The sequence below is a fragment of the Artibeus jamaicensis genome, unplaced genomic scaffold (genome assembly GCF_021234435.1).
Source record: "Artibeus jamaicensis isolate MK-2021 breed Jamaican fruit bat unplaced genomic scaffold, CSHL_Jam_final scaffold_537, whole genome shotgun sequence".
Lineage (NCBI taxonomy): Eukaryota > Metazoa > Chordata > Mammalia > Chiroptera > Phyllostomidae > Artibeus > Artibeus jamaicensis.
The window spans coordinates 43,150,646-43,166,369 of NW_026522047.1; the positions used below are offsets into that span (position 1 = coordinate 43,150,646).

The 15,724-nt window shown below is 49.9% G+C and overlaps 1 protein-coding gene across 1 annotated transcript in view; it reads left to right on the plus strand.

Annotated features, from left to right (window-relative positions):
• The window catches only part of ACSBG2 (acyl-CoA synthetase bubblegum family member 2), a 45,956-nt gene that overhangs the window by 15,113 nt on the left and 15,119 nt on the right, over positions 1-15,724 (plus strand). Inside the window, exons 2-6 of the mRNA XM_037165153.2 lie at positions 6,337-6,437; positions 9,216-9,451; positions 12,758-12,846; positions 13,490-13,610; positions 14,570-14,656. Of these exons, the coding sequence (XP_037021048.2) occupies positions 6,337-6,437; positions 9,216-9,451; positions 12,758-12,846; positions 13,490-13,610; positions 14,570-14,656 (634 nt within the window). The remainder of the gene's footprint in view (positions 1-6,336; positions 6,438-9,215; positions 9,452-12,757; positions 12,847-13,489; positions 13,611-14,569; positions 14,657-15,724) is intronic.

Here is a 15,724-nt window from a genome sequence, read left to right on the forward strand (position 1 = left end):
GGTGTGGGTGACATATTATATTCGTTTCTGGTGTACAACATATTCACATATATTGCAAAAATCTCACCACATAGTCTAGTTACAGAATGTTTTTAACTTGTGAAAAGAACTTTTTAATTAAAAGAAATTTTAAGTTTAGTTGGCATATAATCTTATATTGGTCATATTAGTTTCAGACGCACAATACAGTGTTCAACATTTGTATGACTTACAATGTTGTGACCCCCCCTTAATTCCAGTCGTCATCTGTCACTGTGTAGACTTACCACAATATTATTGACTATATTTCCCTTCCCCTTTTTACACATACTCCATTCTGGTAACCCCTTTGGTCTCTGTTTCTATGAGTCTATTGTGTTTTGTTTTTAGATTTCACTTATAAGTAAAACCATATGGTAGCTGTCTTTCCCTGCGTGACTCATTTCCCTGAGCACAATACCGTCCAGGCCCATCCATGCTGTCGCACATGGTCAGATTTCATTCATTTTTTTTATCGCAGAGTGATACTCCATTGTGTGTATGTTCCACTTCTTTTTCATCCACTTGTCTATGGATGAACTCCTAGGCTGCTTCTATGTCTTGGCTACTGTAAATAATGCTGCAATGTCCACAGAGGCCCACGTACCATATTGAATTAGCGTTTTGGGTTTCCTTGGGTAAATGTTCAGAGGTGGAGTTGCTGGGTCAAAAGGCAGCCCTGTTTTTAACTCCTCGAGGACCCTCCTCTCTGCTGTCCAGAGCGGCTGCACCAGTCCGCACTCCCACCCGCAGTGCAGGAGGGTCCCTTTTCTCCACACCCTCGCCAGCACATGCCGGTTGCTGATTTATTTATGGTAGCCGTTCTGACGGGTGGGTGTGATGCCCGGTTGTGGTTCTGATTTGCCACTTCCCTGGTGATCTGTGATGGGAAGCACGTTTTCATGTGTCTGTTGACCATTTCGATATCTTCTTTGGAAAAATGTCTATTCCGGTCCTCTGCTCATTTTTAATTGGGTTGTTTCTTCTAAAATTTTAAAAACCATATACATGTATAACTTTCATAATATTTTTAAAATTAGCTTAAATATGAACAAGTAATGGTTTAGCCCTATAGAATAGTGAATTGTTATACAACACAGGGAATGGGAAAAAAACAGACATATGTTTTGACGAATTAAGAAGTCAAATTGTTCTTCAATGAGTTAGCTGTACTAACTCACTACTACCAATAATATAGAAGCGTCGTGAGTGGGTTTTAAGACTTTTATCTTGGGAAACTGGGGGTTAATCACTTAGATAACACATGCCCATCACACACCGTTGGCTTCTAAAGTCAGCCCGGAGCCCTGGCTGGTGTGGCTCAGTGGGTTGGGCATCACCCCACAAAGGGAAGGGTTGCCGGTTCGATTCCCAGTCAGAGCACACGCCGGGGTCTTGGGTTCAGTCCCTGGTCAGGGCATGTACAAGAGGCAACCAATTCCTGTTTCTCTCTCACATCAATGCTCCTTTCCCTCCCTTTCTCTCTCCCTTCCCCTGTCCAATAAATAAATAAAGAATGAAAATGTCAGCCCAGAAAAGTCATTTGAAGATTGTAAGTTAGAAGTCGACTGAACCTAAAGGAAAACCTAACAAATGCAGGTTGGGAAATACAGGCTCATTTTTCTCGCCAGACGGGGAGGGGGTGCCGACTGAAGGCACTCGAAGCAGGGCCGTGTGGTAGGAGGTGATGCGCTCAGGGCTGACACCGCCTCTGCTTCACATCTCAGTTCAAGGGCCTGTCCGGCACCCCCCCCCCCCCAGCCTAGGTCAGATCCCTCAGCAACCTCTCTCACACCTGGGTCTCCCTGCCTGATTGTAAGTTTGCACTTGTTTGCGAAACTCTAGGTTTCCCTACTGTTTCCCTAAATAGACCCTGTCTGGATTTGCTCATTTTTGTGTCCCCAGCACCTAGCAGGATGCCCGACCTGAGGACAGTGGCTGCATATAAACGTCATCAGCACACGCAGAAGCGCAGTGCACGCATGCACGAGCGAGCGAAAAGAAAACTGCAATCCTCCTGCCCAGGAAGCATTTTCTTCCCGGGGTGGGGGTGGGGTGGGGAGGCAGGGACAGTGATGTCACAAGAGGTGGCTGGGACAGAAGGTTCTGGAATGTTGAAGGGGGATAAAAGGGCTTTCAGGGAGGGAAACTGCCCACCTTCCTGCCGCTGGTCACTAACCTTATCTTGGTTGGACCCAGACAGTGACAAGGGCTGGGAAGAGACAGCACATGCCCTGGTTTCCAGGAGAGGCGACTTGCTCAGTACCTTTGTGGAAGGAGAAAACACCTTGAGGGTCCAGATGCCTCAGCTACCAGTGCCTTGCTGTGGTGGTCAAACCCACACTTTGTGAAGAGTGCAGGTGCCAGTGGTACGGGAGAGGGGCACGTGGGGGCTGGTGGGGCTCAGCGTCTGACTGTCATTCAGCAGTGCACTTCTCTAGGATCTGGACTCACTGCAGACACACATTTTGGCCTTGAGCGAGACCCTCAGTATTTTTTCCTATTGAATTCCTTATTGGTTGCTGCCAGCGTACAAGAAAACTAATGATTTTTGAATATTGATCTTTTGCTTTGTTACCTTACAAAACTCTTATTTTTAACAGCTTTTTAGTTGATAGGGTAGTTTAGGTACTCAAATTATTTGGAAAATGACACTCTTATTTTTTCCTATCTCTATTCCTCCAATTTCCTTTTCTTATCTTACTGCATTGGCTAAAAACCTTCAGGCAGGTCAGTGCTGAATAGTATAGCAGTGACAGCTGATTTATTTGTCTTAATCCTGACTTCATGGGACTTCTTCCAGTGCTTTTGTTGCTGCTAAATATAGTTCCAAAATATTTTCATTACCCCAAAAGAAAACCCCACCCTCACTAGCAGTCACCCCCCATCCCCCTGCCCAGCCCCTGGCAAACACTCACCCACCTCCTGTCTCTATGGATTTGATTGTTCTGGACATGTCACAGAAACGGAGTCATTCAGTACAGCAGTGCCCCGTACCTGTGGTTTCACTTGCCACAATCCAAAAATATTAAATGGAAATTCTACCCCATTTCATCTCAGCTCATAGGCATTACCTCATCTCATCAAACAGCACTTGGGGTTCTGCTGCCCAGCACCGCTGCCCTCTAGGCAAAAATTCCAGAGGCAAAGGTTTGGTGATGAAGGAAAGGAGTCTTTATTCCAAAGCAGTTACTTAGGCCTATCAAGTCACAACTTTTAACGCCTGAGTTCTATCTTTTTTCCTGTTAGTTTTTAGTTATCTTGTTTCTATAGGGTTAGTCTACAAATTAAAAACAATATAATAATAAAACTACACAATTTTGGAAGAATGGCAGGCTTCTGCCTCAGAGCCTGTTCCCTCTAGAACCCCCAAAGAATAACCCTGCCACCCTCTGCCAGGACAGCCTGATCCCAGCCTGCGCCTGGAGTTCCTTCCCATGCAAAATACCATCCATTGGGAAATGCAGGCAGCACAATCATCCAGGCATCCGCTGAGGAGGAAGAGCCAGAGCCGGGGCCTGAGCCTGAGCCTGAGCCTGAGCCTGAGCCAGCTGAGGAGCCAGAGTGCCCGCCCTCTTTTTATTACCATTGGCTCCAGAAGCTGAGTGGCATTCAGCTTCTCAGCCAATCCTGTCCCAGACTCCCCACAATTGCCTCTACAGCCCCTCCCTACTTCTCCCCAGCGGTCACAGTTGTCTTAATCAGATCTCTCCGTATCAGTTTCACATCATCACTTGACGAAGGGTGAGGGCAGTACAATAAGATATTTTCAAAGAGAGTACAGTCGCAAAACTTTTATTACACTATATTGTTTTAGTTATTCCATTTTATTAGTTATCGTTAACCTTTTACTGTATAAATCAAACTTTATCATAGGCGTGTGTGTAGGAAAAAACAGTGCACATCCGGTTCAGTACAATCTGCGGTTTCAGGCACCACTGGGGGTCTCGGAACTGTTCCCACAGGTGGGGGGGGGGGAGACCGAAAGTGTCTTCGGGCTTCTTTCACTCAACATGGTGTTTTCGCAGCTCATCCTGTTTATTTCTCCCCTTGTCAACTCTGGGGTCGGGGGTTGTCCCCAGGGCCTGGAATGCTTGTCTGCCCGTAGAGACCCTCGGGAAAGAGAACAGCCGAGACCCAGGATCGAACCTGCCTCTCCTCTCTGGCTGAGTTGGCAAGAAAGGTTCCTGGTGAAGTTTGTAAGAGTTCAGAGCAGGCGCCCGATGGCTGCAGGCTCTTGGGGACTTCCTGATACCTCAGCTGCCATTGCTCCATCCACCTTCCCCTTCTCAGGTCAGCGCTCGGGCCGGATGGCTTGCATTTTGCGTTGTGATTAAAAAGGAGGTAATGGCTTCCTAGACCATAGATTTGCGCGTTTTTTCTTGAGTCATGAACATGCATATGTATCCACTGCTTACACAAACGGTCACCTTCTTTACATGTTGTCCTGAATCTTGATCTTTTGATTTAATATCATGTCTTGAGGAACATCCATTTCAGGAACAGTAAACAACTTTTCTGGTGTTTTTTTTTAAATTGAGGTGAGATTCACATAAGATAAAATTAACCATTTTAAAGTGAACAGCTCCCTGGGATTCAGAACATTCACAACCCTGTGCCACCATGACCTCTGTTGAGTTCTGAGACATTTTTCTCATTCTCCAGAGGAAATAGTCATTACCCATCCGCCAGCCCCTGGCAACCACCCCCACTTCCTGTCTCTGTGGCTGTGCCTGTCCGGGCCCCTCAGGTGAGCGAGGTGGCACACTGTACGGGCTCTTGTGTCCAGTGTCTCTCGCCGAGCAGCGTGTCCTCAGGTCCATCCACGCTGCGGTGACTGTCAGAATCTCCTTCCTTTTTATGGCCGAGTGATACTCCGGTGTGTGCAGGGCCTGAATTCTGTCACTCGTTCATTCGTCAACGCGTCTTTGGGCTCCGTGAACTGCCACGAACGTGGGTGTGCGTTCCTGCTGCTCCCCCAGACCTAGAACCCTCCACCACATGGAGGTCCGCAGCGTCTGTTACCAGTCTCCCACCGCCGTGCGTCTGCTGCCCCCCGTCCTTTCTTCTTCGGATAGTGCTGCAGTGACTGTCCTCTGCATGTGGTTTAAGTACCTGCCAGGAGAGTCATTCCATGATGTTTCCTGTTCACTTCGGTTTGTCCTACTGGGTGTTCCGTGTCCAACCCTAGCTCCGTGAAAACAGACGCTTTCTGAGTGCCCTTCATGGTAGCCATGGTTTGTCCCGGTGCCTGGCATGAGGTAGATCTTCCATGACATTTTTATTACTTTAATATCCTAAGTTTCACTTTGGGGGGATATACGCAATTTTGATGTATAATAAATACCCCTTTTCTCTCTTTTTTTACTTTGCCAAGGTAAACCTTCATTTACACAGCTTTAATCTATAGGAGATTCTTCTGTTTAGGCCTATAGAATACAATCACCATGGAACATACTTGTGGGAGAGATGAAGCTTTTTTAACAACTAAAACATAACTGACATGTGAACAAGACCCAAGTTTACACAGAAAACGAGGAGCTGTTGGCCAACAAGTTATTTTCTCCTTATATTTTATCTTTAATAATGCCTGAACACTGATGACTTAGGCATAGCATGGTTTTGAATTGTTCATTTTAAGATGTACAGGGCACTTTATCCACATAGAGTTCACTTTTTTGGTGTACCATTCTGTGAGGTTCGACAAGTGCATGGAGCCCTGTGACCAAGGTCGCAACCAGGCACCACGCTCAGTCGCCCCCCAAGTTCCCGCACGTTTGCCCCTGGGAGGCGACCCCTCCCTTCTCCTGCTGCCACCCCCAGCAACCTAGGGTTCTCCATCGTGACAGTTTCGCCTTTTCCAGAAAGTGGCATAAATGCAACCCTAAAGTGTGTGGTTTTCAAACCTGTCTTCCCCCACCCAGTATTAACGCCTCTGCAACTCGCTCGGATGGTCGTATCAGCAGTTCTTTCCTCTCCGTTGCTGAGGTTCATTCTGTGGCACTGCCACGGGGAGGCAGGGCAGGGAGGTCAGGTGCTTTCTCTGCGGAGGCTTCACAACCTTCTTACCCGCAGGATCACCTATAGACTTGACCTCTATATTCCAACGTTCCAGAGACTCTGGGAAACTCACAGATTGAACACTCTCTGGACCCCACAGTCGCTCGGGCACAAGGGCCACTCTCCTTCCCTCCTAGGCCCAGAGCAGCCAGGACTGATGACCCTGGGGACTCTAGGCGTACACGCCCATGGACGGGAGTTGGCCCCTGCCCAAAGCCCCTTTGTCAGCCCTACTAAGTCCCTCTTTGTGCCTTGCAGTACTGTGAAGAATGGTCTCTGCAGGCCCGGAAGGGCTGAAACCCCAGCAACTCAAGAAGAGGAGGCAGAGGACCTTGAAGCAGACATGAGTAAAACAAAAGGCATGTTGTGGGAGAGAGGAAGGCGCGCTGACTGGGCCAGGGCTCATCCTCCAGGAGCCTGGTCGGGAGGGTCAGGACACAGCCAGTCTGTGCCTGAGGCCCAGGGGCAGGGTGGGGAGGGGGTCCCCTACTGCTAAGGAGGGGTGCAGGCTTGTGATTTCAGAGCCTCCTTTGTGCTGTTTGTCACAGCACAGTGACAAGAGCACGGCCTATCAGGAGGGGCGTCTGTGTTGGGGGAACCACACACACACACACACATATATATCAGATGTAATTACAGATACAGTGCAGGTGTAATATGTATACTGTGAGTGTGTTTGTTTATGGCACAGATGTAATAGTATATATAGTGCAGATGTAATTATGTTCATGTATAATACAGTCATGATCATGTATATGGCACAGATATGTGTATGTACACATATTGTGCACATGTAATATTACATATGTAGTGAATACATACAGTGCAAATGTGATACGTATATAGTGCGGGTGTAATACAGGGGTGGGCAGAGTATGTTTACAGTTGTTCACACACCTATGATTTACAATAGCTTCATGAACTCAAAATAGTGTCGCAATGGCAACATGCACTTAGGTACAGTCTCGTAAGTGCCCTGCTTGCTGGCCCTCGTCACTTGCCTGTTCTGGGGGTCTGCCTGCCGCTCTCAAGTGGGCTGCAGCACAGCGGGCTTCGCTGCCATCGGTTAACCCGCTCTTGCCCGCCCCAGCATGTGCAAAGAAGAGGTGATATTGTGTATGTACATACATATAGTGCAGATGTACTTGCATACATAGTGCAGAATATCATAGATGGATCAGATGTAATATATAGTACAGATGAAATAGTGTATATGTAATGCAGTGTAATGCACAGAGTACAGATGCAACATATAGTGAAAATTTAATATTGTGTGTAGTGCAGAATAATGTAGACAGAGGCCACACGTAGTGAATAGTACAGATACAGTATCCACAGCAGAGGTACAATACTCACTGTTACCCACAGAGCTACCTGCAGTGCGGATGCAGAAATGATGACATGCTATCACTGTGTGGCAGCCGTTTTACTGCCCGAACTACCGGTGCAGGGAGCTCCACGGGACGTAAGGCACCTTCACTCTTTCACAGCTGCCCCCTGCAAGTGGGTAGAATGTTGGTGAGAAGAATGAGTTTCACAGTCATTCTCAAAACCAATTTGATCTCCTGTGTTAGCCCCCTGGGACCGCTGTAACAAAGCAGCCCGACCAGGCGGCTGAAACAACAAAAACGTGCAGCCTCCGGGGTCTGAGCGCCGGAGGCCCCGACCCAGGCGTCGGCCAGGCTGGTTCCTCCTGGAGGCCATGGTGAAACCTCTCCCAGCCTCCTGGTGGCTGCCGGTGGCCTTGGTGTCCCTCGGTTACACCCTCGTCACTCCAGTGTCCGCCTCTGTCTTCTTCGCATGGCCTTCTACTCACGCATTTTGATGTCTTCTCTTCTTCCAGGGACACCAGTCATTGGACAAAGGGCCCTCCCTCAATCCCCGTGGTGTCCCCGTGAGATCCTCGACGGGTTTCACCTGCAAAGACTTATCTCCAAACAAGGCCCCATTCTGAGATTCTGTACACGAACTGTGAGGAAACACTGTTCAACCCCCTACAGTCATTCAAATCTCTCCACCCATAACCAGGTGGCCCCCTCCACACTGTTGTCTCCCAGGTGTCACTGAAATGCCTGGAGCCGTGGGGGCGGGGGGCGAGGGAGGCCCGAGGAGCCGAGCTTCGGTTTCCTGGGTGATGTTCTCCCTGCACCCCCGGCCCCACGGGGGGGTTTTGCTGTAAAATGGTGAGAGGCCCAGCACTGATTCTCCTTGTGGGGTGGGGGGACCTCTCTGCACCGGCCTACCTTTGATGCGTTTTGTTATGGGTTGAATCGTGTCCCCCATTAATATCTTGAAATCCATCCGCTGTCCCCCAGGTGATGGTATTAGGAGGTGACTAGGTCACGAGGTTGCAGCCCTCCTGAGTGCTGGGGCGACAGGCCCCAGGGAGCTCCCAGCCCACTTCCGCCAGGCGAGGACACAGCGAGAAGGCAATGTCTATGAACCAGGAGGCGGGGACACCAGATCTGCTGGGAATTTGATCTTTCAGTTCCCCACCTCCAGACCTGGGAGAAATAAATGTCTGTTGTTTCTAAGGACCCAGGTTACGGTGTTTTGTTACAGCAGCCCGAAATTTACAGGTTGCAGTCCCAGCAGTTGCCCAGTACTTCAGAATGTGACCTAATTTGTAAATTGGGTCATTGCTGATAGGATGGGTCCTAACCCAATAAGACTGCTGTCCTTGTAAAAAGGGGAAATTTGGACACAGGGGGAACGCCCTGTGAAGATGAAGGCAGAGAGGAGGGCTTGTAACGCCTCTCTTACAAGCCTAGGAACTCCAGAGATTACTGGCCAGCCACCAGAGGGCAGGTAGGGGAGAGGAGGGGACAGATTCTTCCTCTAGGCCTCCGGAGGAACCAGCTGGCCGGCACCTTGACCCGGGGCTGTCTGCCTCCAGAACTGGGAGCGGGGAAATGTCTGTCGTGCCCGCCCCTCAGTCCAGAGCGCAGGCACTTTCATTCCGGCTCTGCACTGCACGGTGCAGACACCACGTCTTGGACAAATTGGAGGTTTGTGGCAACCCTGCTTTGACATATCAGCACTGTTTTTCCAACAGGCTTAGATGATGGTGAGCATTTTCTTTGAGTAATAAGGTATTTTTAAATTAAAGTATGTGCCTTGTTTTTATCCACACATAGTGCCTTTTAACTCCGGACTGTGGACCATTCATGCAGATGGAGAAGTCCTTCTGAGGCTGTCAAAACATGGGCCAGGCCACGAGACCCCGATAACCATTCCAGAATTTTTTCGGGAGTCAGTCAGCCGATTTGGGATTTATCCAGCCCTTGCATCAAAGACCAGCCAAGAATGGGAAGTGCTGAATTTCAAGCAGTACTATGAGGCTTGTCGGAAGGCTGCCAGGGCCTTGATCAAGGTGAATGAGTCCTTCCTTCTTCCTTCCCTCCCCCTCCCCCCCTCTCTCCCTTCCTTATCACTTATTCAATCATTTGTTCAGAATAGGAAAGACACACACACATGTACATGGTACAAAATGCACAAGACACCACAAGGTACGAAAGGTAATGTGAATATTTCCCCTCCAATTCTTGACTCCTTCCGCGTGAAGGCAGCCACCCCTGCCAGTGTTTTGTACATCCTTTGGGGGAATACATTGTGTGTATCTTTTATATAACTTCTCTTTTTGCAAATTTTTGCATAGATGGTAGCCTACTATACCCATGATTCTGCACCTTGTTTTTTCCCTTTAGCATAGTATCTCTATGCATTAGTTAGCTACTGCTGCATAACAAATCACCCCTAAATTTAGTGACTTAAAATGACAGACATTTATTATCTCAGTTTCTGTGGGTCCCAAGCCCAGGAGGGGCTCAGCTGGGTACTACACTTGTGACTCAGGGTCTCTCCTCAGGTCGCAGTCAAGCTGTCAGCGTGGCCTGCCTCATCTGAACGATACGTGGCTGGAGGGTTCACTTCTAAGCTGGTTACTGGCAGGACGCCTCACTTCCTTGCTCCCCAGCTTTCCCCATCAGTATCCTTGGAGAATTTCTACTACATGGCAGCCAGCTCCCCTCAGAAGTAGTGACCTGAAGAGAGAGGGACCGAGATGGGAGCTAGGATATCTTTTTATGACTTAACCTCAGCCATGACACACGATCACTATTTCCATATTCTGCTGGCCACACAGGCCCACCTGCAGGCAGCGAGGGGGAGAGTGTGCAGGAGCACAGCTGTCAGGGATGAGGGCCGTTGAGGGCCATCTTGAAGGCTGCTCCCGCACTCCGAGATCCTTCCATCTGGATTTGCTTTTTATAATCCACATTTTTTTCAACAACTGCAACTACGTACGCAGCAGTATGGACTTACCTAGGCCCTGCCAGTGTGCATTTAAGTTGTTCTCCAGCCGTTTGTACCATACATGGTGCCACCGTGAACCTCCTTGGTACCATGGATTCTCACCCAGAGGTGCCTCTGTGCGCCCGCTCAAGTGGGTGAGAGGGCTCTGCTTGCCCGTGTCCGTGCCAACATCATATTATCAGAAATGTTCCTCTTGGCCAGTCTGATAGGCTTGTGAGGCAGAATTCTGAGATGGCCCCTGGTAGTTTCATGCTTACAGTCCCCTCTCCTTGAGCATGGGCAGGACTTGTGACTATGAAGGATTTTTTTTTCCCGTGGTGGCAGAGGTGAAGAGATTTACGAGATGGCATTAAGGTCTCTAATCAGTTGACTGTGAGTTTATCAAAAGGAGACACAGTCAGGGTGGACTTAATCAGGTGAAGCAGTAAAGGAGAGCTTCTCCGGCTGGACGTGAGGAGACGAACTGAGGTTTGTGGACAGGGCCACAGGGCAGTGGGTGGCAAGCAGCCTCCAGGGCTGAGACCTGTCTTCAGCTGGCCGCTAACACGAACGCCGGACCTCAGTCATTCAACCATGAGGAGCAGGTTCTGCAAACACGGTGTGAGTGCAGGAGAGGGTTCCATGCTTCAGAGGAGGCCACGGTCCCCACCCAGGTCCTCTTTGCAGCTTTTGGGGACCCTAAGCCGGGGACCCAGTTAGACTGCCCCTGGCCTCCTGACCCGAGGAGACTGAGATAACAAACGTGTGCTCTTTCAGCTGCCAGATTCGTGGTGATGAGTTATGCAGCAATAGACAGTGAATACAGTAGGTGTCTCCCACGGCAGAAAGGTCTCTGCTAGTGGTTTTGATAGGCAGAAAATCGGGCTGCGTTTTACCCTTGACCCCAGCCCCTCTTTCCCTTTCCCCAGTGCCCAAGTGTCTTCGTGGAGAGACTTTGTGAGATGCCACGATTGAGACCCCTCTGCTTGGGCTGGGTGTTTTCTTGGCTGCCCCGCCCAGTGCCATGGTGCTGTGGTTAGGTCACCTCTCCTGAAAGGGGACCCTTGTCAGCTACGTGCCCTTAGCTGTGGAGCTCAAGGACCCTCTGCTCTCCGGACCTCGGGGGTCCGATCAGAAACACGTCAGTTCCTCCACAGCGTGGAGACGCACTTGCACAGTGAGCATCGCCTTCTTCTCTCTAAGCAGAAACACTGAGCACTGTGTGCTGAGATTCTGCAGACGCAACCCAAATACTCGTGTTTTCCCTTAGAACAGGGGGTCACGGCCAGCCTCACCCCGTCCAACTCAGAGAGCCAACAGTTGTGGAGCTGCCCCAGAGCAAAGGGGTGACTCTCAGGGGGTCACCTTCAAGTCCAGGTTTCCTGGTTCATCCTCAACCACATCTTTCAAAAGACTAAGGCTGCATTTTCAAAGTGCCATTTATCACCCCTGCAGGATATCACTCTTGGAGTGCTTTTGTTATTAAAATATAAATAAATCTGCACTCATTAGAATGTCTACTATTTTACAAAAGAACAGAAAATAACAAGTGTTGGTGAGGATGTGGAGAAATTGGAACCTTGAGGCATTGCCGGTGGGAATGCAGATGGGAGCAGCTGCTGTGGGAAAGTGTGGTGGCTCCTCAAAAAAAACCGAACCTCGAAATGCCAGTGGCCCAGCAATCCCACTTCTGGGCACAGGCCCGAAAGAACTCAAAGGAAAGACTCAGACAGGGGTGCGCACACTCACATTCACAACGGCCGAAAACTGGAAGCAACCCAAGTGTCTGCCAACAGACGATGGATGAACACAGTGTGGTCCGTCACACGCGGGGTGTCACTCAGCTTCAGAAGGAAGAACGTTCTGGCCCCTGCCACAACCTGGGTGAAAACCGTGGGATCCCACTCACAGGAGTCCCCCAGAGGAGTCCGATCCACAGAGCCAGAAAGTGGAGGGTGGGAGCCAGGGCTGGGGGAGAGGGAGGGGGAGTCAGTGTTTCATGGGGACAGAGTGTCAGTTTGGGAAGGTGAGAAAGTTCTGGAGACGGATGGTGGAGATGTCACACAGCAGGGGTGGACTTAATTCTACTGAGCGGCACACTTAAAATTGTCTAAGAAGGTATAGTTATGCTATAAGCCATTTACCACAGTAAAAATCAAATATACAAAAATTAATTAAATCAACGGCATATTATGTAGACAGAGGCAAGCCGGTCTCCCAGGAGTAACGAAAACCTCGTACCCAGATTTCAGCCCGAACATGGGCTTTTTCCACCACACCCACGGGCTCGGAGGGTGCTCTCCCACTCCAGGGAGCCCCGTCCACCAGAAGTAAAGCAACTTCTTGTTCCCATTTCCCATTCATCTGTTTGTTTTTGCTTCCCCAGCTGGGCTTGGAGCGGTTTCACGGAGTCGGCATCCTGGGGTTCAACTCCGTGGAGTGGTTCATCGCTTATCTTGGTGCCGTCCTAGCAGGGTAAGCGTCTGCGCTGTGCTCCGTCATGTCAGGGAGCTGCCACCCGGGCCTGGTAGCCCTGGGCCAGTGTCCGCTGAGATGTGAGGGGCGATCAGACGCAGCCGCAGGTGGGCAGCTGAGACACACAAACAGATGAGCCTGTCAAAAGGCTGGTATCTCAAGTATGGAAGGAAGTTCTAGGACTCAGGCTGTGAATAGACAGACTACTCACAAAAGGCCTTGAAAAGGTGCTTGCTTTCATCGGCATGAGGGAAACCCCAGCGAAAACCCCGAGAGTTTTCTGGGGAAGGCTGAGGAAAGGCGAGCAGGTGCCCGAGGGGGGCCAAGTCCCCCCTCCGGCGTTTGCTCTTTGCCTCGGCACTCTGCACGGGGGCTTCAGCGCCCCGGCTCTCAGTCTCCTCGGCTATAAAGCGGGGTGCTGTGGGCTCTGTGATTGGATGTCCTGAGGACACCCCAGGAGTCACTGCTTCCATCTTCACAACCACTTGTGTTGTGTTTGTCATTGTTAGGTTGTGGATGGGGGGAAGCCCGTGCCCAGGCTGCAAAGTCAGAGCTGCCCGTGGACCCTCTCCCAACGGCCCCCCCAGCACATTCTCCCCTCCCCAGTGTGCACGTGACCTGCACTGGTGCTTTCTTTTTCCAGGGGCCTCTGTGTCGGCATTTATGCCACCAACTCTGCGGAGGCTTGTCAGTATGTCATCGCTCATGCCAAAGTGAACATCCTGCTGGTGGAGAATGACATACAGCTACAGAAAATTCTCTCGGTAAGCCCCCACCCAGCACTGCCTGCCCGGCGCCCCAGGGGACCTCAAGGCTCTGACCAGGTGTCTTTGCGTTCCCAGGCAGGAGCTAACGATCGGGTGGGGTGGCGGGGCTTGCTGCACACACAGGCCCAGGAAGAGTCCGCCGCTGCTTTAGTGGAACTGGCGAAGCGGCGCCTGGGGGGAGCCCGGTGCAGTGGGGGAGTTTGATTTCCAATTCATGTTAACTTAGTTTGCTACTCAAACTCCATGTAAAAAAATGCATCTATGCATGGTTTTATATACAGTCCACTGCTATTATTCTTTTAGAAGCATGATTATTGTGAGCCTTGTAATTTTCTTATAACTGTCTGCATTTCTGCAGTGCTTTTATCTTCCTGGTCTATTTCTTCCCCTAGTTCTACCGCCTCCTATTTTGCTTCTGCCTGGTGTCTGGCCCTCTCTGCCCTTGAAGGTTTGCTTTTCGTTCTCCCTGGGAACGCAAAGCTGCCTTTACTTCATTAGGTTCAAAATCGTATGCTGGAATGTGGGATGGCAATTTTCCTTTGCTTTGTGGCCCCCTGAGCCTTACAGTTGGAGGTATAGGCAGAGAGTTCTGAACCCGCCCAGCCCCAGCCACCTGTACGGAGGACTTTCGGGGCCCGACTCCAGCAGGAGTGTTCACTGGACTTGGCCGCACAGTGCAAGCTGCCCACCCGGCAACTCTGCGACAGATTTCAGCTCGAGCACGTGTCTGCATGAGGCTGCTGTCTTCAGCCATGGTTAATGGTTGGGGCTGCCAATACTGCCACAAGGGACCCATCAATTCTAAAATCAGTCAAGACAAGGAGCAAAGTTAACATGGAAAAAAAAAGAGGGGAATAAAAAGAGGCAGGGGTTGTAGTAGGAGAGAGCTCAGGGCACCTACCAGTGTCTGTCCCAGGGCTGGGCTGCCCTGAGGCCCACACTGAACTGTCTTTCAGATTCCACAGAGCAGGATGGAGACCTTAAAAGCGATTATCCAGTACAAGCTGCCAGTGAACAAGGGCAATAAAAACAACCTGTACTCTGTAAGTGTGGGAGGGGGCGCAGGGCCGAGGGGAGGGCTGGGACGTTCGAAGCGGGTAGTGAGCTGGGAGAGGGGCAGTCTCCCAAGGGGTGTGGGGGGCCTTTGAGAGGCTTTTTTTTGTCATGAAGGGTACAGCGTAAACAAAGAGATAATTTGTTGATTCATGTAACTATAAGTCGGTGTGGATTTCAGGCATGGCTGGAACTAGGGGCTCAAATGTGACCCAAGCTCCATTTTAAAATGGTTCTCTTGGTTTCTTTTTAAAAATGTATATATTTCTTAATTTTTTTATTATTGATTTTAGAGATAGAAGGAGAGAGAGAAAGAGAGAGAGAGACATTGATTTGTTGTTCCATTAATTTATGCATTCATTAGCCAATTTTTGTGTGTTCCCTAACCCGAAACCTTGGTATATCAGGATGATGCTCTAACCAACTAAGCAATCTGGCCAGGGTCCCTCTTTATTTCTTGACTCCACTGTGGCCTTGTTTTCCCTCATAGTCCTGAGGTGGTCCAGCAGCCCCCAGGGCTACACTTGTACTCATTCTTGTCCAGATAGCACTTATAGCAAAAGACCTGACTTGCTCTGTAATTGGACCATCTGAGGTCACATACCCCAACCCAATCCAATCAGAGGGCCCATGCAGATGGCACTCTCTGCCTTAACCCAATCAGGGGTGACCCCAGCAATTGGGATGGAGTTGATCCCATCAATCTGGTCACTGAGAAAATTTGGGATACAGAGTGGAATTTGGGAAAGCAGAGATCAAATAACATGAAATTCTACTGTCTAAGCATTTTACACATATTCATTTACTGCTTAGAACAACCCAAGAAGTTGGGTTCTGATACCACTCCCGTCTTACAAATGAGGAGCCTGAGAGGCTCAGGGAGCTTCTGCGACCTGAGCAGGGTGCAGGAGCCAGCCGCACACGCCTGTGCACTGCTGAGCACCCTGCAGCTGAAACGACAGCTTTGGTAAGAGGACCCAGGATGGCGACCCTAATGGACCTTTCCTCTTGCTAAAAACCAAGCTTTAGGAGATGCTGATGGGACGAGCTCTGACTGG